Source organism: Eublepharis macularius, chromosome 5 (genome assembly GCF_028583425.1).
Source record: "Eublepharis macularius isolate TG4126 chromosome 5, MPM_Emac_v1.0, whole genome shotgun sequence".
Lineage (NCBI taxonomy): Eukaryota > Metazoa > Chordata > Lepidosauria > Squamata > Eublepharidae > Eublepharis > Eublepharis macularius.
Window position 1 is genome coordinate 2,231,491 of NC_072794.1, and position 24,667 is coordinate 2,256,157.

At 43.4% G+C, this 24,667-nt stretch overlaps 1 protein-coding gene across 2 annotated transcripts in view; it reads right to left on the reverse strand.

Annotated features, from left to right (window-relative positions):
• Nucleotides 1-24,667, reverse strand: part of LOC129330871 (E3 ubiquitin-protein ligase UHRF1-like) — an 83,038-nt gene that overhangs the window by 14,298 nt on the left and 44,073 nt on the right. For both annotated transcript variants that reach the window (XM_054981114.1, XM_054981113.1), the window contains exons 2-9: nucleotides 24,216-24,381; nucleotides 14,301-14,564; nucleotides 12,451-12,626; nucleotides 6,326-6,541; nucleotides 5,955-6,064; nucleotides 4,904-5,090; nucleotides 2,485-2,608; nucleotides 1,756-1,863 (exon numbers count right to left, since the gene is read on the reverse strand). In XM_054981114.1, the coding sequence (XP_054837089.1) occupies nucleotides 1,756-1,863; nucleotides 2,485-2,608; nucleotides 4,904-5,090; nucleotides 5,955-6,064; nucleotides 6,326-6,541; nucleotides 12,451-12,626; nucleotides 14,301-14,564; nucleotides 24,216-24,368 (1,338 nt within the window). In that variant the 5' untranslated portion in view covers nucleotides 24,369-24,381. The remainder of the gene's footprint in view (nucleotides 1-1,755; nucleotides 1,864-2,484; nucleotides 2,609-4,903; nucleotides 5,091-5,954; nucleotides 6,065-6,325; nucleotides 6,542-12,450; nucleotides 12,627-14,300; nucleotides 14,565-24,215; nucleotides 24,382-24,667) is intronic.

The window sequence follows — 24,667 nt, forward strand, 5'->3', positions numbered from 1 at the left end:
CAAAAGCCAAGCCACTCCAGGTGGGGCTATTGGAGGCACTCTGCAGGAAGCCCTGGGCAACCAGCCAAGGAGCCGCAGCTGGACCCACCTTCAGCCATCAGCTCTGCCAGGGAGGCTGGGCTGCTAGCCAGGGGACTGCAGCTGGACATGCCTTCAGCAATCAGCCAAGGCAGGGAGGCTGGGCAGCCAGAGAACAAGGCACAGCTGGTGCTGGTCAGTGGGGCCAGATCAGCTACCCCAGCTGCAACTGCTTGGTGCAGCCCAAGGCCAGGCTGGAAGAGGGGTGGGGCAGTAGAAGGAAGCCCTATAAAAGCTGGCTGGGAAGAGCCCTGTGGTGGTGGGTGTGAGTGAGGAGTGATGATGTGGAGTGAGAGCAGTAAGATGCAAGGGTGGAGGTTTGGAGGAGAGTTCTGGAAGGAGGAGATGAAGGAGGACGCAGAGGGTAAGCAGGCCAGGTTGAGCAGGCCAGCGAGTGGACTGAGAGGGAGTCTGGGTGAGGTATACCGCCCCTCCTTCCACAGAGCAGGGTCCTGCAGAATCCCTGGCCCCCCTGTGACGTCAGGAGCAGACCGCCCAGTGCCACGCCCAGCGGCAGCGGCGGCAAGCCCTGAGAACAGTAATGGGGAGAGTATTGCTCCCTGCACACCAAGGGGTGGCGGGATGACAACTTCTCCCCAAGCGCCATCCTCTGTCCTCGACAGTGGAGAAAAGAGACAAGCCACTGCAAGGCCGTCCCTCGTATCCCCACATCAGTGAGGCGGTGTGTCAAAAGATCATAATTGACTGTATCAACTGCTGCCAACAGATCCAGTAGTACCAGGAATACCAAGCCACCTCGGTCCAGATGTCTGCGAAGATCGTCTGTGAGGGCGATCAGCAATGTCTCCGTCCTATGTCCTGGGCAGAACCCGGACTGGAAGGGATCTAGGGCCGAAACATCCTTCAGGAAGCCCTGCAGCTGTTCTGCCACCATCTGCTCAATCACCTTTCCCAGAAACGGGAGGTTCAAGAACGGGCAGTAATTGACCAGGTCAGTGGGGTCCAGCAATGGTTTCTTTAAAAGAGGCTTCACCATAGCTTCCTTTAATGGTCCAGGAAAAACCCCAGAGCCTAAGGATAGATTAACAATGGCCTCCAATGAGGACCGCAGTCCATCAGCACTGCCTTTCACCAGCCACGATGGGCATGGGTCCAAGGGGCACGTGGTGGGCTTAACTAATCGCAGGATCCTGTCAATCTTAATTTACAGCTGTTCTGAACCACACAATTTTCAACATAGTCTGAGATACACAGCAGTATTCAGTATCTGAACAGAGGAGGTACAAAAAACTTCCACCTGCAAGACAGCAGGTTCTGCTCTTTTAAAATTTATCAACATCCACACAATCTTTGGTATCTTTGTTTGGTGAGGAAGTTGTTTCAGCTCTCATAAGCAACTAAAATAGGAGCAGCTGTCCCTTTTTGTTATCATACTTGTCCATGCCCCAGAATACTGCTCAGATCACCAAAACGAAGGGGAAGGGGGCAGCTGTATCCTCACTGCACACGCAATAAGACAAGCAGGTGAAGCTATTACAAGCCCCCTCAACCCCAATGTTCTGCAGCCCTTAGCAACGTGGCTTTTCTTTCCTATGAAGACTCTGTCCTCTCTACTCCGAAGTTCGGACGACTGCAGTGTTGCACAATCCTAATGTCACCCACACCCACTCCACCACTGTGCCTTCTCTCTCCTTGTTGCAGACAGCAGCATCTTACCTGGACTCTGAACTTCCACATGGTGCCAACAGGAACCCCAGGAATTGGTCCGTAATGGTTTGATGGAACAATGGTACATTCTCTTGAGCGGCCCACACATGCCATGCCCTTTAAAAGAAAGGGGCAGTGTCATTTCAGAGAGAGGAAATCACCACAAGTTAACTCCAAAACTCAAAGTTTGTATAAGGGGAAATCTGGGACTTCAACGGAAATAAAATTAATGGGCTACGGAACCCTTCCTAAAGTCCTCAGTAGAAAACTTATTTCCATGGTCCCCACTAGCTTGCTTGTGGAGCAACAGAGTAAAAGGGGGGGGGGAGGAGAGATAACATTAAAAGGGTTGTGTCTAAAAGAAGAAGTCAAAATCCACCCAGATGTGTAGGGATTCTGGAAATCCTCCCACAGGTTCTGGGAAGTTCCTACACAATAGAGCAGCCACCACAGAAACATCCCAGTGCTGCTCTACTCTGCATGATCTGGAGGGATGAGAAGGGATCCTTGCTCACCAATCCTGGTTCTATGTCACTTAGAGGCAAGCACAGCTGCCATGCAACCCACGCTCAGCAGCAAGGCTACTGTAGTTGCCACTATCTTAACCAACTGCTGGCCTTGAGATATCCAGGCATATTCTTCTTCTAAAAAGAAAGCTCATACATACACCCAATTGCTGTGTTGGATGGCAACATAGGAGTTCAGCATTCCAGAAAAGCAGAGCCCGGACAGACCCACCTTGCCCCAATCCCGCTGAGAGGATGAGTTAGCAGATGCCATCTTAGCTTTCTTTTTGCTTTCTTTCAGCTTCTCACCAGCCAGCACCACCTCACTAGCATCATTTCGACATTCAGGGCAATACCTAAAATAGTATTGACAAATAAAAGGAACAGACATTTGGCATCCTATTTTTTTACCTGCAGCAACAAGAAGTTTACATCAGAGCCATTTACAAAGTTCCAAGCATATGTAACCATTTACAGCTCCTGATGGCTGCCTTGCTGCGGTTAAGGTTACAGCCTACTAAGCAGTTTGTCTGGATCATGGAAACCATTAATGCTGGTGCACATGAAATTTGACCAGTACAGTTAACCTGAAAAAAAAATCTATCCTTTTTTAAAATCCAGGTATTTCACAGTATTTAAAGGCACATAAAGCTAACAAACTAAAAAGATAGACATCTCACAAAATCCAGTTCCTATCTATAGCCCTGCATCCAGAAAATTCTTCCTCAGAATAAGATAGATGACATGGACAAGGGGGCTTTAGTGTACCTCCTGAAGTGAAGAGAAGCTGCGGGATGTCTGTGTGCCCATGCTCACCCCTCCTGCAGGACACACACAGCAACTTACATAGGGAGACTCTGTTTTAGCCTCAAAACCCACCTTGAGAACCCAGGCCTTGCCCAACACTGTCTAAAAATGTTCATGTGCAGAGCAGGAATTTTAGCCAGGGTTTCTATAACCCAGCACAACACAACTCCTGAATGGACCTCTCCAAATATAGTCACAAATAGGGGTGTGTACCCAAAAAATATTTGGGTTTCCCGCTTCGGGTTTCCCCGACGCGGGAAAAAGCTTAGGAAAAAACGGTTTCTAAGTTGCTTCAGTATGCTCCATAAAGATTTGGAGCATACCGAAGTGATGGGGGAGGGGGGAGGCCCCCCCACCCTTAAACTCCCACCCCCACCCTCCACCCCACTTACCTGGTCAGGCAGAAGGCTGGAGCCAATGGCACACTGGCCAGCAGAGAGAGCTTTCCCTGTCACCATCACCACGCAGCCGCGGTGGGCACAACCGGCCGGCAGATGGCCTTCCCTGCCACCGTCACTACGTAGCCGCAGTCGGTGCAGTTGGCCAGCAGAGAGGGCCTCCCCTGCCGCCGGCGCCACAGTCACGGCCGGCGCGACCAGCTGGCCGACACAGAGAGCTGCCGCCACCGCCAGAGGGGAGGTGGAAGGGCCGCCTCCTCCAACACGGTGCCAGGTAAGTGGGGGGGGGGAAGGGTAGGGAATGGGAAAGTTTAAAGGGCTCTGCCACTTGCTAAATGTCCTTTTAAACTTAGCCCCCAGGGCCCAGAAGATTCCCGAAGCTTTGATTCGGAAATACCAAAGCTTTCCGAATCAGGCCCGATTCGGGAATTTTACCCGAATTGGATTCCTGAAGCGCACACCCCTAGTCACAAATATACACAATGGACAGACTCCAAATGCATACTGACTCCTTAGATCTAGTCATGAGACACGGGGAGGGGAAATCAAAGGATGTGCACTTTCAGCAGCATCTGTGCCTGTTTTTGGTCCAGTGCTTCAGTACATAGCAAGAAACTTCCCTATAAGAGACAGGGGTCTTCTGTCCACACTTGTTGAGAATCCAGCCACGCAGACAGTAGAGCCTGCAGCTACTGTTAACATGTGGAGCTAACCTACATAAACTCTGACTGCTGGTTTATGTCTCCCCTGACTGGCAGGGATTCTCCTGAGGTTCTGATAATTTTCCAGCCCCTCTCTCTGGATCCTTCAACTGAAGAGAGACCGAACCTGGGATGTTTCACACTGCACAGCATATTCCTCCCTACCAAGTTTCAGCCCCTCTACCCTCCACCACAGATCAGTGGAGGAGATGGCCAGACTGCAGTTCCAAGAGGCATCAGACATAGTGCACATGCATGCCTTGCAACATGCACACAGTCTACCCGCTTATTTTTATTACATTCACGTTAAGTTAGAGAAAGATTGATGTTAGCACAACACAAGTTCCCTGATAGTTTCCAGATAGCAGACAGAGGAGAGGCTTTTCCTAGAGAAATGCTGCAGGGCATTTTAAGTGCTGGTCCATACGGAAGCTTTTCTTAATTCACTAGAGAGGCAGGGATGAAAATACCACCCTCAAAACCCCATGTCATCTCTAGTCTTTGGTCTCCTGCAACCATCTCAGATCCCCTTAACAGCTCCCCGACAGTCCTAGGCTTTCTCTTGGGGAAGCAGCCAACTTGCTCTGCTCAAGTGCAGATCTTTTCCAACTGCCTTGAAGTAAAAGGCGATGCTTAGGCCCAAAGCTGCAGTTACCCTTCCTAGGACAAATGTGCAGTTCAAGGACAGGGAGGGAGAATATGTGCTCCTTTTTGAGACTTGCTAGAGGCACCCTTCACTACTTACCAGTCCTCATCATCAGGTATCCTGCTAAGAGGAGGAGTGAGACAGTAGATATGAAAAGCCATGTCACATTCATCACACATCAGCTGCTTCTCGGGGCTCTCTTTCCCTCCACACATGTGACAGGCACACATCCGGCAGGGCTTGTTAGGGTTGTCCTTGCAGTGCTTACATACTGGTCCGCTCTGCCCTGAAGAGATTCAAAAGCAAACACCGTATGTGTTAACAGACCAAAGACAGCGCTGGCTCTAAATGTCCCCATGCAATGAATAATTAACTAATAGAATTCACTACTTCAAGACATGGCACCCTAAGACAGGGAAAAGGACACTGTCACCAGCCAGAGGAGTAAGAACCATTGGGAGGTTGTACCTGCCTGCTTTCCAGGAAGAACATGACAGGGCAAGACCAACCTGGCCAAAGCAACCCCTTGCTCATCAGGAAGAACCTCCTCCCACAGCCAATTATCTCAAGACTGGAGAAGAGTGAGCAAGGTCACTTTGGCCTTTGTCACCAGCTAGAGAAACAAGGACCACAGAAGGATAGTCTACACAGACCTTCATCCATGCAAGACAACCAGAAATGAAAAATGAGTATTGCCTCAATTAGATACAAATGCCAACATAAAACTCACCTCCCTCAGCTACCCATCCCTTTCCCCCACTCCCCTTTCCTTGAGTGGTTTGTTTTTTAAGACTATAAGTCCGAGCGCAATGCTTGCTTCTTTACTGATGTAAACTGTTTGGGAGAGGATGATGAGACAAATACGTAAGTGGTGATTATGTACAAATACACAAGTGGTGGTGTCTACTAGTTTTAAAGGGACTGCGTAAATCCACCGAGAATGGGTCTATCAACAGGCCTTTGAATAAATGGAACCTCCAGGTTCAGAAGCCGTGGACCACCAGCGGTGATAAGCAACGGCTGTCGCTACCTGCAAGCTCCCCGGGGCATCCGGTGGGCCAGCGCTGAAGTCCTGCTCGCAGGTTCTTTTAAGCCACAGCTATCCTCCAACACTGCAGTGGGAAAGCACCACAGAAGTAAAGAGACTCACTTTTCATTGGGCTCTCGGCAGTAAGTGGAACAGCACACCCAGGTTCTTCAATCTTGTAGATCTCATCCACAAGGGTAATTCGACAGTCATTTAAGGTGTCTCCAGCATTACTAAAATGGATGCACACCAAAATCGCCAGTTAAAAACAAAACTGGAGATTTGACACAGAAGGAATTACTTTACAATCAACAGGAAAATGAAGAAGAAAGCTGGCTGTGGACGTCTGGTGTTTACAACCCTATAGGTTGTAATGAGATCCTGCACCCTTCTTCCCCGTCCCATCCCCAAAGTCTTGACTTGGATCAAGGACTGCAACAAATAACGGTTTGGGGTTGTAGGGTTCCTTACAGGTTTGGGGGGTTGCCACTTACCCAAGAACTATCTTGGCATATAACTCCTTGTACGTTCTGGTTTCTCTTTTTTGTAGGATCTTCGCATCATACCAAAACCCCCTCTCCTTTGGGTCATCAGGGTTGTAATTCAACATGACATCATCTCCAATTTCTAGTTCCTCCCACTTCAGAATTGTCCTGGCACGAGCACGCACATCTTTGGAGCTCAACTGGATGACACCATTCTCCGGGTAGCTTTAATAAAATGCATCCCACAAATAAATAGAATGCAGCCCATCCTAAAACAAGCAATGTTCTGAAAATATACAAAGTTCCCAAACATTTCCACGTCTGACAAGCTGCATGCAGTACAGATGTTTAAACCAGAAGTTGTCAAATGCTGCAATGGAGGGAGGGGACAAAATGGTCTTAGTTACAGTACTGAAAGTTATAAAGTCACAAGAAAGTTTCAGCTCCTACCCAGTAGCCAAAATGACTGTGGAGTAATTTAGAAGCAACTACTGAAACGGACCAGCTGCAAGCCAGAGCATTATTATAAGGCCATGGGGGAGGGAGTTCGGGGGGGGGGTGAAGCTTTCTCCAAGTAAAAGCCATTTGCAGCTGGGTTCCAGAGCACAAGTCTCCACAGCTGAGTTTCTATTCTACCATCTATGTTCTCCACATAGCACCCAGGTTGCATTCTTCTCTCTTTGTCAGATCAGGCAGTTTGTTCCCTACCTCTGAACTAGCGACCTAGCTACAGTGAGCCAAGCAACGGTCATCTCCAGATTAGATTACTGTAACTTACTCTACACAGGTTTGCCCTTGAGACTGATCCAGAAGTTACAGCTAGTCCAGAATACAGCAGCATGTATCCTCATCAGGACTCGAGTTAGGATGCCTATGCAATCTGTTTTGTGTCAAGCTGCACTGGCTCCCAGTTGAGTTCCACATCAAGTTTAAGGTACTGACTATGACATTTAAAGCCCTTAACGGACTGGGACTAACATACCTGCAGGACCGCCTCTTGCCATATATTCCCCAGGGGGCACTTCCTTCTGCCGAAAAAGATTTTCTAGTGATCCCTGGCCCCAACAACGTTCACCTAGCCTCAATCAGGGCCAGGGCCTTTTCAGCCTTGGCTTCAGCCTGGTAGAATTCTCGCTCCATCGAGACTAGGGCCCTGCACGATTCGTTACAGTTCTGCCGGGCCTGTAAGACGGAGATGCTCCATCAGGCCTACAGTGGTAGCTGAGGCATGGGCGAACTGCCTGGTCGGCCTCTCTGCTGCAGCCTTTGGTCCACCTATTTTACATTCTGGTGACCTGCCTGCCCTACCTTCCTGATACTGGTGTGCGGGATGTATTATGGTGAACCATCACATGCTGCATCTGAGATTGTAGTTTTTACTTTTAGTATTAGAATTAGGAAATTATGTATTTTATCTTTTATTGTGTACTGTTGTTTTAATGTATTGTACCAATATATCATGTTGAACCCCGCACTGAGCCTGCTCGAGGGGAGGGCTGGCAAGAAATCTAATAAATTAAATTGGTACTGCCAGCAGGGGAGGCCTCACACTTCTTCAGTCTGAACACTCCCCAGTCTTTACAACAAGCAGAGGGTATTTCTCAACAGAGCTTCTTTCCTACATCTCAAGCTGGAAACTTAATTCTTGTCAAAGCCTGGGGCTACACCTAGTTCTGCTGAAGGGCCATGAGTTGTGATTTAGGCGTGCTGGGTCAGTCCTTCATTTATATGGCTACAATCACTGTTAACTTGGAACAAAAAGCCAAGCAGATAATAACATTTGATTTATATACCACCCTTCAGAACAAATTAATGCCCACTCAGAGCAGTTTACAAAGTATGCCATTATTATCCCCACAACAAAACACCCTGTGAGGTGGGTGGGGCTGAGAGAGCTCCAGAGAACTGTGACTAGCCCAAGGTCGCCCAGCTGGCTTCAAGTGGAGGAGTGGGGAATCAAACTCAGTTCTCCAGATTAGAGTCCCACGCTCTTAACCACTACACTAAATTGCGGTCAACAGGCCTCAAGTCACTGACCCCTAGTACAGACCTGAACACACACAAAATTGTTCTCAGCTAGCACTGGTTTTCTTTCCATATGATGAAGCCAGCACAGCTTACAATAGCAAACAATTACTTTATGACCTTGGCCAGAACATCAAGGCTACAGAATTCTGCCTCAAGGTTTGAGCATCTGTAAGGAAGAGGGGGGGGGTCATACTTGTGATTAAGTAAGCAGGCAGAGTGGGAATCCTGAGCATACGTTTTTCCAAGGGGGAAAACAGCAGCATTTAAGAAGCCAGTTTGGTGTCGTGGTTAAGAGTGATTTGATCTGGATTTGATTCCCCACTCCTCCCCGTGAAGCCAGCTGGGTGACTTTGCAAAAGCCACAGCTCTCTTGAAGCTCTCCCCACCCACCTCATCCCCACCCACCTCACAGGGTGATTGTTGTGGAGATAATACCATACTATCAGGTACATCACCTGTGGTGCATCACCTGTCATACCCAACAAGATTCTGTCTCTAAAGAAATTCACTTTAGAAAAAATACGGGTATGAAAAGAGAACAAAAGTTAAAGGAAATATTAGAATTGCAGAGACAATTACAAACAAAGTATAAGAAGCAGATTCAGGACCAAATAAATAAAAGTTGAATTGCAGGAATTAGGTACCCTCTCAATGTGGAAAAAGGAGATTGTAGTGAAAAATGAGTACCAAAGCATCAATATAAACACCATGAAGAGAATGGCTAATTATTTGAAGAAGGGAAAAGCAAAGGATAGGGTTTATGACAGATGCAAGGGGAAACAGGATCTTTAAAGACAATCAGATAAGAGAAATTTTCGCAAAATTTTCCCAGAAGTTATTTAAAGTTGAGGAAAGCAATCAATTTGAGGAGATAGACAATAAAATCAAGGAAGAGGACATGATCATACTAAATCAGGATATTACACAACAAGAAATTAGGAACGTTATTAAGAATCTAAGAAATGGAAAATCACCTGGCTTAGACGGATTCACAGGAGAATTTTATAAAATGGTGTGTAATATAATAGCCCCGGAGTTGCAGAGATTATTCAACAAAATTTTAAAGGGTGGGAAAGCCCCTGATTCTTGGAGAAATATTGAAATTATTACAATTTTGAAACAAAGGGACCCGGCGGATCCGGCCTCTAATAGACCCATAAGCTTGATAAACCAAGATTATAAAATTTTTGAAAAGATATTAGCTAATAGATTAGAAAAATACCTCCCGAGATTAGTGGGAGAGGACCAATATGGATTTGTAAAAGGAAGATATATTGGACACCCCAGAAGAAATGTGATCAATGCCTTATACCATGCAAATAATAAGAGAAAGATTGCACTACTGAAATTAGATGTTTATAAGGCATTTGATTCATTAAATCATGGATATCTTTTTCAGGTATTAAACAAAATTGGGTTTGAAGGACCTTTTATGATCACATTAAAATAAATTTACAAAGAACGGAAAGCCCTGATTAAAATTAACGACGAACATACTAGGGAAATATTAATTCAAAAAGGAGTAAAACAGGGATGCCCACTATCTCCAATATTGTTTGTATTAGCTATGGAACCTTTGGCAGACAGAATTAGGAAGAGTGTTAGAATCAAAGGCTATAAAGTAGGAAAGGAAGAAATTAAACTAAATTTATTTGCTGATGATGTACTATTAGTATTAGAAAACCCTTTGGAAGCATTGAGAGAGCTTATGACAATTTTAGAAGACTTTAAATCATATTAAAGATAAGGAGTAAATATTAAAAAGTCTGAATTAATGCTTAGCAGGATCGACCAAAAGGAACAAAAGGAAATAGGTAAATTAACAGGTATGAAATTAGGAGCAAAAAAGTTGAAATATTTGGGAGTGATAGGGGTAAATTTCAAATTAACATGGAAAAAAATAGTAAGAAGATTAAAACAACGGGAGAAAAAAAAAGTATATTGGGGAAGCTAAGGGCAGTTAAAATGTTTATAATACCCCAGATGTTATATTTATTTCAGGTACTCCCAGAAGAGATATCTAGGAAGCAATTAATTATGTGGGGCCAAACAATTAAAAAGTGGGTATTTGGTGGTAAGGAAGCCAGACTACCAAGAAAAGCGATTTACTCACCAAAGGAAGATTTAGGGTGGGGCATCCATAACTAGAAAGATATTATGAAGCTTTCCAATTAAGAATGTTATTGGAAATTGATGGTAAAAGTTTGGATAAATGGGTGAGATGGGAAGATAATGTAAACAAAGGAGTAGGTAAGTTTGGAATATTTACAACAAAGGTGAATAAAGAAATAGAGAATTCATTAGGCCCGCGACAGACAGCATTAAAAATTTGGAATAAGAAAAAAGCTACCTGGTTGCTAGTACCTTCAAAATGGAACCCTATTGAATCCTTAAATGAAGCATTTAAAAATTTTGGAACGGATTTTTGGGAGGAATTAAAGCAGAAGAGTTTATACAGAATAAAAGATTTTTATGATTCACAAGGAAATTTTATTCCAATGCAGGAAGTATTGGAGAGAGTGGGAAACCAACCTTGGTTAAAGATTATGGGTCTATATAATTTTATGAAACATAGGAGATATAGAGAAATAGTAAATATGGAAGACAACCCATTTGAAAAATTACAGAGTATAAAGGATGTCAATAAGAAGGGTATAGCAAGGAAATTATATAATTTAATGAATAAGGATAGAGAATATATGATCAGGTTGATAAAATCTAAATGGGAAAAAAGAGTTAAAATTAACATATCAGAAGACAGATAAATTAATGAAAGATATAAGGGTAATAAAAATGGAAAAATTTAAAGAACTGGAGATGAAAGTAATATTGAAATGGTATAGGACTCCCTCCCAATTATCCTATATGATCAAGGGAATTAAATCGGAATGTTGGCATTGTAATAGAACAAAAGGCTGTTATGCACATTTATGGTGGGAATGCTCTAAAGTAAGAGTCTTCTGGCAAATGATATTGGGAAAGGCGAAGGAGCTTTGCGATGCTGAGATAAATTTAAATGGGGAGATCCTATTTATGGGCATCTGGGGGAATAAGAAAGTACAGGAAAACAGACAGCACTTGTTAAAAGCCATGACTATAGCTGCCCATGCTGTAATAGCGTATGGGTGGAAAGATGCCTCTAAATGGACTTTGGAAAGATGGAATTGGTATTTATATGAATGGATCCAATCAGACATTCTATCGATACTAAAACAGGATAAGACATGGGAAAGTAAGACGTTAATGATAAGGAAGAAATGGTCTAGATATATAAGATGGGTAAGAGGAGGAGAGACCAACCAAATTATATTAACGATTCTTGTGGTGGTTCCTCTTTGGGTGGGGGGTGGGGGAGAAAAGGGGGAAAACAAGTCTGCATCAGATGTATGGATAGTTAAATTTATTCTATATGTATATGTACATGAAGTATAGATTGTATGTGGATATAATTCATACATCAGTACAATAAAAAAATGCTAAAAAAACAAGATTCTGGCTCTACTGTTATCTGTATGCCTCCTAAAGCCCTCTCTCCTTAGCCTGGGAAAAGATGCTTGCACGAACACTCACGACCTTGAGACTTTGCATACAGTAACTCTGCTTTTCCTGCCTAGATGCTTCCTTTTGCTCACCATTACCTGAGGGGGTGGGGATTTGGGAATTCACCCGTGCTTAGAATCTTATATATGACCTGTGCTTGTAGAGAAACGTCATTCCTGTCAAAGATGGAGTAGGAGCTGAAACTGGCAGCTTATCAATAAAGTTCTTTAACTCAGGTAGTGAATTTTTCAGTTACCTGGCAGATCCTCACACATGCTTTGTAAACCATTAAGGTGTCCTGAAGGGTGGTATATAAATCAAATATTATTATTATTATCATCATCATTATTAAGCACTAATGTGATCTAGGTAGTTAAGGAGCCCATGTTCACTCTTACACACAAAAAAACTAGCATTTTAAGAAGGCACCCATGAATGTATGCAATCTCAGCTGACCAAACTGCCAGCTTGCCACCAGTTCCATAGAAATCCCGAATACTTCTGCAGCAGCAGGTATATGCTGTTTGCTAGCAAAGTTTCTAGAAGGCATTTCAAAAGCCACTCACTCTTCATATTTCACATGATATATAACATCCTCTTCAGCAATGGATTCTGGAAGCTCAGATTCTTCATCACTCTCATTCACCTTTTGGGTTGCCTTCTCTTTCAGAGTCACATTTGCAACCTGTGCTTCAAACCAGGCTCCCATGCTCGTATCACGCGCATCCACCAACTCATTGATCTAAAAAAAGAAAGAAAGAAATAGCCCAGTTGCATTTCTTACCATCTCATCAATCTAACCCAGAAATTACCCACGGACAAATCATGTTGCTGTTGTTCCCCCCCCCACACACACACACACACACCAAACGGAATACATGATATTCTCAAATATCACAGGGGGCCATAGGAAGTACAGGACACAAGAGGATTGTGCCATTCCTAGACAGGAAGAGGAAGGCCTGTGGGCCTGGTTATGCCATACAATCAAGTTATACAATAATCCTGGCTTGCTTCACTTGTGCTGTACTACTGTCTGCTCCCTGGCACTAGACGCAAAACTACCCTGAGATGCAGGAGCCGAGCTACGGATTGCAGACCAAGCCTGGCAACTAGCAGGAAGAATGGGGTCAGGAACCAGTGGGGGCATGCAACATCACTACACCACTTTCAGGGGAAACCTGGAAGTGACATAGGGTAGCTCTAGGAATTACCATAAAAATATAGACTTTCTGGCAATTCCTAGAGCTACACTACCCACTTCCGGGTCCCCCCCCCAGAAGTTACATTAGTGACATCAATTTAAATACTAGGCCACCTGCAAAGTAGGAGTCTCACAAGACTCTAGTTATACAGAAAAATTGGCCATTGTAAATAAATAAAGTAAGTAAGTAAAGATAATGATAATAATAACATTCAATTTATATACTGCCCTTCAGGACAACTTAACGCCCACTCAGAGCAGTGTACAAAGTATGCTGCTATTATCCCCACAACAAAACACCCTGTGAGGTGGGCGGGGCTGAGAGAGCTCCGGAGAGCTGTGACTGACCCAGGGTTACCCAGCTGGCTTCAATCAGAGGAGTCAGGAATCAAACCTGGTTCTCCAGATTAGAGTCCCATGCTCTTAACCACTACACCAAACTGGCTCTCTAAACCGAGCATGACGAGGGTTAAAAACATTCCAGAAGGGACCTCCATACCATCTGACGTTTTATTAGAGCCACTACAACTGGAAGGCCCATGGTAGCCAATCATCTGGGTCTCTACAAATTTAGTTTTCTAAGCACTGGCATCAAAATAAATTTTCTCAACTCAGCCTACAGGTCGTTCTTAAATATACAATGCTGGTTCTGTAGAATTCAAAATCCTCTACTAGCCTTTTGAATTCACAAGAGGATATTTTGGTAAATGGGAGACTGTTCAACACAGGGCAACACCCTTGTTTTCAGACAAATAATTCAAGTAGCATATTTCAGGGCATGGCTGCACTACTGGCTTAATCTCGTTTCACTATCATTCCTATGCCACAGGGAATCCCAAAATATCCCAAGAATTCTCGCTAAATTCCCAACATTCTTTGGTGGAAGCCACAATATTGAAAATGGAATTAAACTTCCTTCTGGCACTGCCCTTCCTTCAAGCCTCCCCACCCCCACAAAAGGAGAGGGGGGAGACATTCATCTGCCAGGAGACGTTTGATAAGGACTAGAGCAATAGGAGATGGTTCTTTTTCAATGAGTTTTGAGGATTTGGGGGTTTTGGTTTTTAAATCATTTCCCAGAACACCACCGTAAGCATGTTTCACAGATTTTAACGGTTCTCTTCAAAATTTATCTAGGCATAGGCTTTTCCCCTTTAAATAGTTCCTACATTCTTTCACGAACTCTAAAAAGCAAACCTGAAGCCACCTCACCTTGTAGTAGCCAAACCCTGGGTCCACCAAGTCAGCCTGAGCCGAAGTACTTGGCTGCCCCTCCGCCTCCACAGCTCCCTCCCCATTATTGGAGCTCTTGTCAGACTCGCTCTGCCCAGAGCCACAGCCAGAATCCGTGTCTGAAAGCTCAGAGTCCTTTTCTTTGTTCGCCAGAGGCAGGACATTGGGGCTCTGTCTGACCAGTAGCTGAACAATATCATTCAAGCCAACATTGTAATCGAAAAGGGAATGGCCATCCTCCATCTGCAGAATAGTCAGAAGAAAAAACATTGATTACTTAAAGAGGTTCAACAGGCAACTGGAAGTTAATTTATTAATTGCTTCACATCTTGCATAAAAAAAGGAAAAAAGGCCACAACTGTTTCTAAAAATTGCTTAGTTTCAATTCCTAGGGCTACCAGCTTTGTTTTCACGGCTGTGTTTCCATAAAAGCATTTTTAAAAGAAAATGAACATAATTCTGGTGCAACCACTCCAGAATGCTGCAAACATTTTAGGACGTATCTTGAGACAGAGCAAGCCCATGATACAATTAAATCCTTCTCCGCACAAACTGCCTCAATACAGTCCCCTAGGAAGGCCTCACAACGGTTATCAATCTGTTCTGGTCCAACTCACATCCTGTAGCCTCCTGCAATTAACAGCCTCAGTAATCTCACCCACAAGTTCTTTCACTTCAATATGAACTGCATGGGCGGGGGGGGGGGGGCGGGGGGAGGTGTGCAGGGAGACAGACTATGAAGCAACTCAATTCGCCTAAGGGAGCCGGTGAGAGCATACGGTACAAGTCTCAGATGGGTGCCTTTTGGCAAGCTACACCCTCTCTGCCTCAGCTGCACTTCATCTACTGCACTACCTTGTAGGACCGCTGAAAGAGTTGCCGAGGGGATGCATGGAAATCACTTAGGAACTGTGCTAAATGGCAAGTGTGATGCCGTGTCTGGTGGATGCACTGTTGTAAAAAAGCATAAATATATCATTCAGACAAGGAGTCTTGAGAAAAGGATTACACTAGTTTTCATGAATCACATACAGCTAAGAAGTGACCCACAAAAGCAGATTGTCACAGTAAACTTGTTTGTCTTCAAGAAACCAGGTGACACTTATTTTTGCTGCGCAACAAAGCAAGTCCCTCTGAAAATTAAAAGACATACTGATCATCTTTTTTATATATATATATATATAAATTTTTATTGGATGGATACATATGTAATTACAAAAATTCATTGTTAATTTTTACATTATAAAATATCTTAATTAACATCAATAAACTACCCCCTCCCTGACCCCTTTATTCTGATTGACCTCCAGCAGCTTTTGACATCCCCCAAGTCCTAATATCGCTCTCCCTTCTAATTCTTAACATATAACTCATTATACTTTCTATTAACTCTATTTAATAATTCTTACCCAATTGTCCATCTATAAGTAAAGACATTTACTATTCTTAACAACTCAAATATTTTCAAAAGACCACAACTTCCCCCTTAAATCCCAATTCTTCTCTAAGTAGTTTTTAAATTTCTCCCAGACCCCCAAAAAGTCCTTTGGTTCTTCCTCCTTCAAACATCTCGTCAGCTTGTCCATTTCCACCACCACAAAAACTTTCTGAATCCAGTCTTCCATTTTAGGTGTCTCTTCTATCTTCCAATACTGCGCATAAATTATTCTGGCTGCTGTTACCATATAAAATATCATTATTCTATCTTTACAATCATACTTCTCTAAATTCAAACATAGCAATAACATTTCTGGATTTTGATTAATCTTTTTCTGTAAAATCTCTGACATTATCTCTACAATTTTTGCCCAATAAGCCTTAGCTTTATCACAAATCCACCACATATGATAAAACGAACCCTCATGTTGTTTACATTTCCAGCACTTATCTGACATTTGGTTATTACTAAGCGCTAACTTTTTCGGAGTTAAATACCATCTATACATCATTTTATATATATTTTCTCTCACTGCAGTGCATGCAGGTATTTTTACTGTACTCTTCCAGAGATATTCCCACGCCTCATAGTAATTTCCCTGTTACAATTTGTTGCCCATTTGATCATTTGAACTTTAACTAATTCATCTTCTGTATACCATTTTAAAAACAGCTTATATAATTTTGTAATCGATTTTCTGTCTCCTAACAACAACTCTCCCAATTCTGAATTTTTAGCTCTAAATCCTGTCTTTTTACGGTCAGATTCATATAAGCCTTTAATTTGCATATACTGGAACCACCCATATCTAAAGGATAGCTCTTCGTTCAATTTGATCAAATGGTTTGCCTTCAGAATTTCTTTATATGTTAACCAATCTCGTCCTTCCAGTTCTGTTTTTGGATTCACAACTTCTGCTGGTCCAATCCATAGTGGTATTTCTTCACTTATATATTTCTTATATTTAATCCAAACATAAAAGAGGCTCCGTCTCACATAGTGGTGCTGAAACATTGGGTCTACTTTAGCCTTGTTATACCATAGGTAAGCGTGCCATCCGTAGACTGACATACTGATCATCTTGACACACTTCCATTTATTCCATAGTTAAAAATGCAGGTCCCTTCTCATCACCACTACCACCAGGCCTTCATCTTTTTATAATTCTATCCCTCTCACAAGCTTCCCAACAGCCACCTGCTTGCAGCTTCATTTTCCATTAAATCATCCCCTTACTGTACCCATCTTGAAACAAGGATATCCACAACAGTAAATCTCAAAACAAAGTTCAATTAATTGATCTCAGATTATGGCACCTGTTTGTCCAGGAAGTACAAGTTACTCAACCCATTAGCATAAAAAAGCTCCATTTTCAGTATTATTGTTTGGCCACAGGCCATTACAACTCAATATAATCTTCATTGCTCTCTATCAGTACAACAGAGACCCTATCCACCCTATCCAGCAGCCACTGATTGACAAAGAGACACTGGCATGAGCAGCCAAGAGCCACAGCCACTGCTGGAGCAGCACATATGCCTGCTTTCAACGCCTATATGGATGCCTTGGCCAGCACAGAGCACTAAAGCAAGGTTTCTGATGGGTATCTTACCCAGCACACATCAGCACAGTTCTAAAAGAACTACACCAGCTGCTAATTCAATGTACAATTCCAAGTGTTATCCGTTGCCTTTAAAGTCCTCATCTGTCTGAGATCAGGGTACCTGAAGGACCACTCACTCCTATCACTCAATAAGGACTTCTGCGGAGACCCATTTTTACTCTATTAACCCCCTCCAGAGGCATAGGGGCAGAGATGGGGACTGTTCTGTAGTGGCACTTTGCCTATAGAAGTCCTGTCACAAGTTAAGTTTCTGACATGTGTCCTGAGTCTTGTCTAGACACTTTTACACACCCAGGCTTTTAAACTGCTTTTGTTTTTGCTGATGGTTTTCTTGATTTTTTTTCTTTCATTCCCCTCCGTAACTAGTATTGCTATCTGCTGAGTAGTATTGTACAGATGTCTGAACTGACTTTTTAAAATTGACTATTATTTTATTGTTTAGTTTTATTATCACTTTGAAAGCCCTGGTTGAGATGGACTTTTTTAAAAAAAATCTGAATTTCCTCCTTGGGCAAATTGAACTGCAACACTTATCACTGCAAGCTCCAAATGTCTTATCCCATTTTTGCATGACAAAGCAGGAACTGAGAGATAACTACTCTCAAGCACTCTCAAGATTAGAGGAGATGGGGGGAGGAGGTAGCTGTAAATTTCCTACATTGTGCAGGGGTTGGACTAAATGACCCTTGGGATCCCTTCAAGCGCTATGTTTCTATGTAGGCAGCAAAACAATGTTGGTATTATAATCACTTTCTAAGACATCCCTAATTGGTGTCTTATTTCTTTCCATCCCAATATACATTAAAAGTTTTTGAAGTTTCTAAAGATTATTTCTATCATCTGGAGGAGGGAAAGTCCAAATACAATACAACAAACATGCAGAACACTTGTCATGTCATATTCCTCACAACACAGTAAGGCAGTGCTCTTCCACTGATATTCAGTTAGTACCCCACTCTAAAATGGAAATAAAATAGCAAATGCTGGTATGATTAAGGACTCAAAGGTCTGTGCCCAAGTCCAACCATGATTTCTGTACCACATACTCTACATGCAAAAGTTTTTAAGTTGTCTACCTTACTCATCCTCATATCCCTGTGAAGTAGGCCACCACATTATTCTTTTCTTCGGATGCAGGGAACTCTGTTGCCCCTCAGTTACTCAAAGGCACCCATTACTAGAGATGAGCACGATCCAAAAAAAAAATTGCCGATCCAGCTGATCGTGGATCAGTGCCGGTGACGATCCCAACTAAACGATCCACACCGATCATCTCCCATTCCCGATCCATGGATCGTGGAGGACAAAGCGGGGCGCGCTGCTATTCCCAGCTATGTGGGAAGGTGGGTGTTGGCGGCGGCCACCAGGCCCGGCGGGCACGGGTAGACAGCGACAAGTCGCCTCCCCTTGGGGGCAGGGGGTCTGGTGGCTTGCCAGCAGCACCCCCCATGTGCCCGCCCGCCAGGCCAAAAAGGAGCGCACTGGCGAGAAAAGAACGGTGGGTGATGCCGGCGGCATCTGTGTTTGTGTTTGGCCATCAGAGTTGCCTATCAGGGTTTGCAGGGATGAGATTGGAGTGCCCATGGCTACAGAACACCCCCTTCCCCCTCCCTCCCTTGGGTGTCTTCTCCCAACTGGTGACTGCTTTGCTGCTCCGTGGTTGGAAGGAAGCCCTACTGATCAAGGAAAGCTGGGCTTCCATTCGGGTTTCCAAGGCGACAGAAGGAGGGGAAACACAGCTCAGGCATTCCCCTGGCTCCGTTGCCCCGGGAATAGATTGCTGGCGCCTGAGTGTCTTCCCGATCCGAGCACGATCCAGCCCCCTCCCGATCACTGGATCGTTGGCCGTGGCCGATCACGATCCGCTGAGTCGCGATCGCCATTATCGTGGGTTTTTGGGATCGTAATGCGGATCGTGTCCATCTCTACCCATTACTATGTATTATGTACTATGTATTATTACTCAAAGACACCACACCCATGACTATGTCTGTAATAAAGACCTTTAACTCATACAGCTGTGACTGATGAAGTGGAGAGTCTAAGTGAACCCCCTAGCCAGGCCTGACACAATGCATGGATGTAGATGTGAAAGTTGGACAATGAAGACAGCTGATAGGAAGGTAATTGATTCATTTAAAATGTGGTGCTGGAGGAGAGTTTTGCAGTTACCATGAGTGGCCAAAAAGACAAATAAGTGGGTTCAAAATTACATCAAGTCTGAATTCTCCCTAGAAGCTAAAATGACAAAACTGAGGCTATTGTACTTTGGTCACATCATGACAAGACAAGACTCTCTGGAAAAGATAATAATGCCTAGGAAAAGTTGAACACAGTAGGAAAAGAAGAAGAGGAAACAATTAAATTGAAGAAAATGATTAAAAATATTATTTAAAAACGCCGGTATAAAGTTTCATTAGAAATACATAGATTAAAAACATTATATGATTCTACATGTATGTACTAAAACCTTATATAAATAAAATAAAATCACTAAAATACAGGTATAATAGTACAACTCTTTGCCATATGTACAGAAGAACCAATAAAACCAAACATGCATGACCTTGCACAGAATGAAACTGGAAAAGGAGGAAAAACAGAGCCTGCCCTCTACCTCATCGTCACCCATACCACTGCATCATCTTCCTCTCCCCTTTCTATCACGTATAGCTTAGATGTGTAGGCATGGCTTTGTTGCATTCCTCTTTCATCTTTCGTTGGTATCCGGCACCCCGTCTTGAATTTTATATTCTTGACCTGGCTATATAAGGTAAAATTTCCTTGATTTTATTTATTTTTATTGGCATCTCTCTTTTTCAAAATATGTTTTTTTCAGTTGGGATAAATTTGGTTCCTTTTTAAAGACTTATGGAGAAAGGAATTAAAACTCTTTATATAATACATTGCCCAGACTTTATTTCATGCTATTCTGGGGCAGAATTCTTTCACTCCAGGTTATTTTCAATTTCATCTTAGCATGAGTAATTTCATTGAAATATATTTGTTTGATATTGGTGTTCTACTTAGTATCCATCCTGACCTGGATAGGCCAAGTGAGCCTGATCTCATCAGATCTCAGAAGCTAAGCAGGGTTGCCCTTGGCTAGTAATTTGATGAGACACCTCCAACAAAGACCAGAGTTGCAGAGGCAGGCAATGGCAAACCACCTCTGTTAGTCTCTTGTCGTAAAAACACCACCAGGGGTCGCCATAAGTCAGCTCTGACTTGAGAGCTCTCTCCATCACTTATTAAGTGGTTTGGCTGCAAATCAGCACTCTACTGGTTCGAATCCCACTACTGCCATGAGCGCAGTAAGCCTCTCAGCCCCAGCTCCCCAGTTGTATTATGGGGATAATAACACTAACTTGTTCACTGCTCTGGGTGGGACACTAATCTGTCTAAAAGAGCAGTATATAAGGGCAGTTGTTGCTATTACCCAAATTGTCCTTTTTCTTCCCTATTCCAGATTCATTGTGTGCTAGGTCATGTTTTATGTATTTTATTGATGGGGTGCTATCTCTGATATTTTTGTACCACTGAGGAAGAAACACTTCTGCCGAAACACTTCTGCTCTTATTGGCTCTGTACATATGGCAATGAGTCGTAGTATTATACTTGCATATAACTGATTTTATTTAATTTATATACACGCTTTTAATGTTTATATGTAGAGCCACATTATGTTTTTAATCTAATTTATGTATTTCTAATGAAACTTTATACTGGTGTTTTAAAATCATATTTTCAGTTACTTTCTACACATTTTTTCTGTTATTCCAACTTCCTTGGTTACCAGGGTTGTTGTTTTTCTCCCCTTTTTGTTGTCCTTACTGGGAAAAGAGAAAGGCCCAAGGCAAGATTGCTGGGCTCAATGAAAGTCACATCTTCCAGTTTGCAAGATCTGAGCAAGTCTGTTGATAGGATGTTTTGGAGGTCTTTCCTTCATAGGGTAGCCATAGGTCAGAGCAACTTGACAACACATATACACGCATACAGGGAATCCTTAGCAGACCTGGGCTTCAGGCAAAGGCAAATCACACTCATGCCCAACCCTCTATCTAAGTACACATTTTCCACAGGCAAGCTTTGGGATGCTGTGCACCAAAACATAGCCTTCTCTTCATAAAGTGCATTATTTCTGTATAATTCAATAATTTAGCTGCCTTTCAGTCAGGTTTTTAAAATCCTCTCTCAAAGCAGTGCTTCTCCCTCATCACTATCACAAAGCAGAGATAAGTACCTGGCAAGCATGTGCCCACAGGCCACACTAACCGCCCCCCCCCCCCAATGCCTCACCTCCATACACTCTCCTGCAAGGGAGAAGCATTGCTTCCCACCTTTTATGTGCCCTTTTCACTGGAAAACAGAAGCAAACCCAGAGGCCACACATCACTTTATGAAGCCCTCTGGGCAGCCCATTTCTCAATAGAAGAGGCACCTACAAAGATTTTTTTTAAGCACCTATACTCTTGCAGGTTATACTCTTGTACTGGAAAACTGCCTAAGAGACTTGAAAATCACCTTGTCTCTAATATCAAGATCACAGAAATGCTGATACCCCCCCCGAAACACACACACACACCCCGACACACTATTCCCATAACTTTTATTGATTTTACTCATTGCTCGATGCCAACTCAAGTTTTATAGGACAGGTTAGCCCCATGGTGCAGAGTGGTAAGCTGCAGTACTGCAGCCCAAGCTCTGCTCACGACCTGAGTTTGATCCTGGCAGAAGCCAGGTTCAAATAGCCGGCTCAAGGTTGACTCAGCCTTCCATCCTTCTGAGGTTGGTAAAATGAGTACCCAGTTTCCTGGGGGTAAAGTGTAGATGACTGGGGAAGGCAATGGCAAATCACCCCGTAAAAAGTCTGCCAAGAAAACGTCGTGGTGCAACATCCCCCCATGGGTCAGTAATGACTCGGTGCTTGCACAGGGGACTACATTTACCTTTTTTACTCATTGCTCGATGCCAACTCAAGTTTTATAGGACAGGTTAGATATGGGGTTCTGCAAACACTCCTTTTTTGTTTAAATGTAAACGATTTTCCCTAAGCAAGCAATTAAGCAGAAGTTGACCTTCTCAGCAGAAGTTTACAGGCCATTTTTTGAACTGTTTTTCAAGGGCTCCTCAAGTGTTCACCTCAGAACATCTCTATTGCAGAAGACACTGGGATGTGTTCTAAAATGCCAGATCATTCTACTGAGGCAGAGGCAGACATTAACAAGCTCACAATCTCTCTTTTGTGATCACTCCTTTTTGCATACTCCAAGACTGTGTGTAAGATGAGCTGTCATAGATCGGATACAGGTGAGGAGAGGCACAAGAACACCTACTAACCACTCAACTTTCCCCATCTTCCTTCTCTCACCCCCTCAAAGCATGCCCATATGCTCACAAAGAAGCATGTGATCACCTATCCAATACTCTTACTAGCAGAGATTTGCAGGAACAGCTCCACCCCCTTGCTCATATGCAGACAAGCACAAAATCAGTCCTGAATTAGCAACTGTGGTCCACCAAGTTATTAGGGCAGTTATTACTTAGGCGGGAACAAGGTATAGGGAAGAGAGTGGATGCAACGGGATACACAGAGGGACTAAGGAAAACTAAAGATGGAGACAGTGCATGACACAGAGTTGCAAACAGTTTCCAAAATAAAAACTCTTAGAGAATGAGGGGAGGCAGTATTTTTCTGTCTATCTGAGGTACCCCATACCTTATTTCAGGCCACTCTTATTCCTAGGGCAGGCAAGTTTTCTGAATGTGTACAAATCACTCACTGGCACAGCAGCAGGGGCATCTTCGACCCAGTACTCAACCAGCTATGAGCGCTTGCATCAGCACAAAAAGATCTGCATATCTACTGGTCCCAATGCTTAACGTATGAACATATAAACAGTTAACAAATACTCTTTGTTCAACTGTTTAGACATTTAATAGTTTACATGCCTTCCCAATACGCTCCCAAGCAACACAAGCAGCTCAAAACAGACCTCATTTTGATAATGCATGAAATTGTACTGGAGATTCAAAGTGACTTGAGTTAACACCTTTAACATGTAGTGCAGCATGCATGCTTCAGAAGGTCATAGAATGCACCATTAGGCAAAACAGAAAGAACAGCTAAATGTCAAGAGGTATCTATTTGCCTAATAAAGGTAAAAGAATTACGTATCATTACGTTATCATTTTGAACCAGATTTACAGAACTGCAAACAGCAGTAATTATCTATAGTGCCAAACAAATGCTGATTTCACCAGAATCCTGTCAGAGGTAGTGATAGACCAAAAGCCAATCTGAAGTACTGTTTAAGTAAAGTCGCTAGATGGCAGTACAATTCAGGACATTTCCCCTTTGCAGAGCTTAACAAACAAACTTAAAAGTTCTTCCATAAATCCACGCAAGCCACTCAGAAGAGGCTGCTAGCCAGATTCACAAGTACTCTAAACTACCATATCCCCCATTTACCACTTAGTTATTATACCTTATCGCTCCTTGCAAAACCAAGAACCACAGGTAACAACCGGAAACGATGCAGCTGCAAACAGCTCCAGGATGAAAAGAATTCCAATGCCAGCTGACCTGCAGTTTCCATTTTGCAGACACTCCAACTACCCCTGCACTCCATAAAAACTACCAATTTTTTAAAAAATAATTTACAAGGTACAGTATTCACCAATGCCAGAGACGTTTTGTCTTCCAAAATTGTTTGCCTCTTCATATCTTTGTTGTTCCTTTTACAGTCTTTGTTACGCAATGCACAAAAGGTTTAGGCAGGGAGAGACAGTCAAGGGAATGGTGACAAGTAGAGAAGAAGATGGGTACCTGTTTGCCTCTGTAGAAGAGTCTTTGCCTATCAGGTGCCACTCTGAACACTTTGTATACCCTTTTCCGGAGATCTTCCACTTTAGTCAGCTTGGAAAGGGAGTCCATTCGATGAGTTTCCTTTCCATCCATGGTGCGCACTTGGATCCACATTGTGACAGTATCTCTGTACAATGACAGGCACAGAAAGCAGATTAAAACATGAAAGGTGCTTTGGAAAAGGCATGGGGAATAAGAAGAGGCATCCCCACTCTCTCTACAGCCCATCCCTGCAATTTCCTATTACAATTCCAAACCCCAAATCCCCATTCAGTCCCAAGCACAGCATTTCCCACCAATACTACCCCACACCCCTTCGGGGATTAGTTGCCTTTAGTTGCCCACATCCGTCCTCCTCCAGGCCCACGCCCCTTTCCTTTCCCCACGGCGACTTCTGACAAAATTATGCCCCC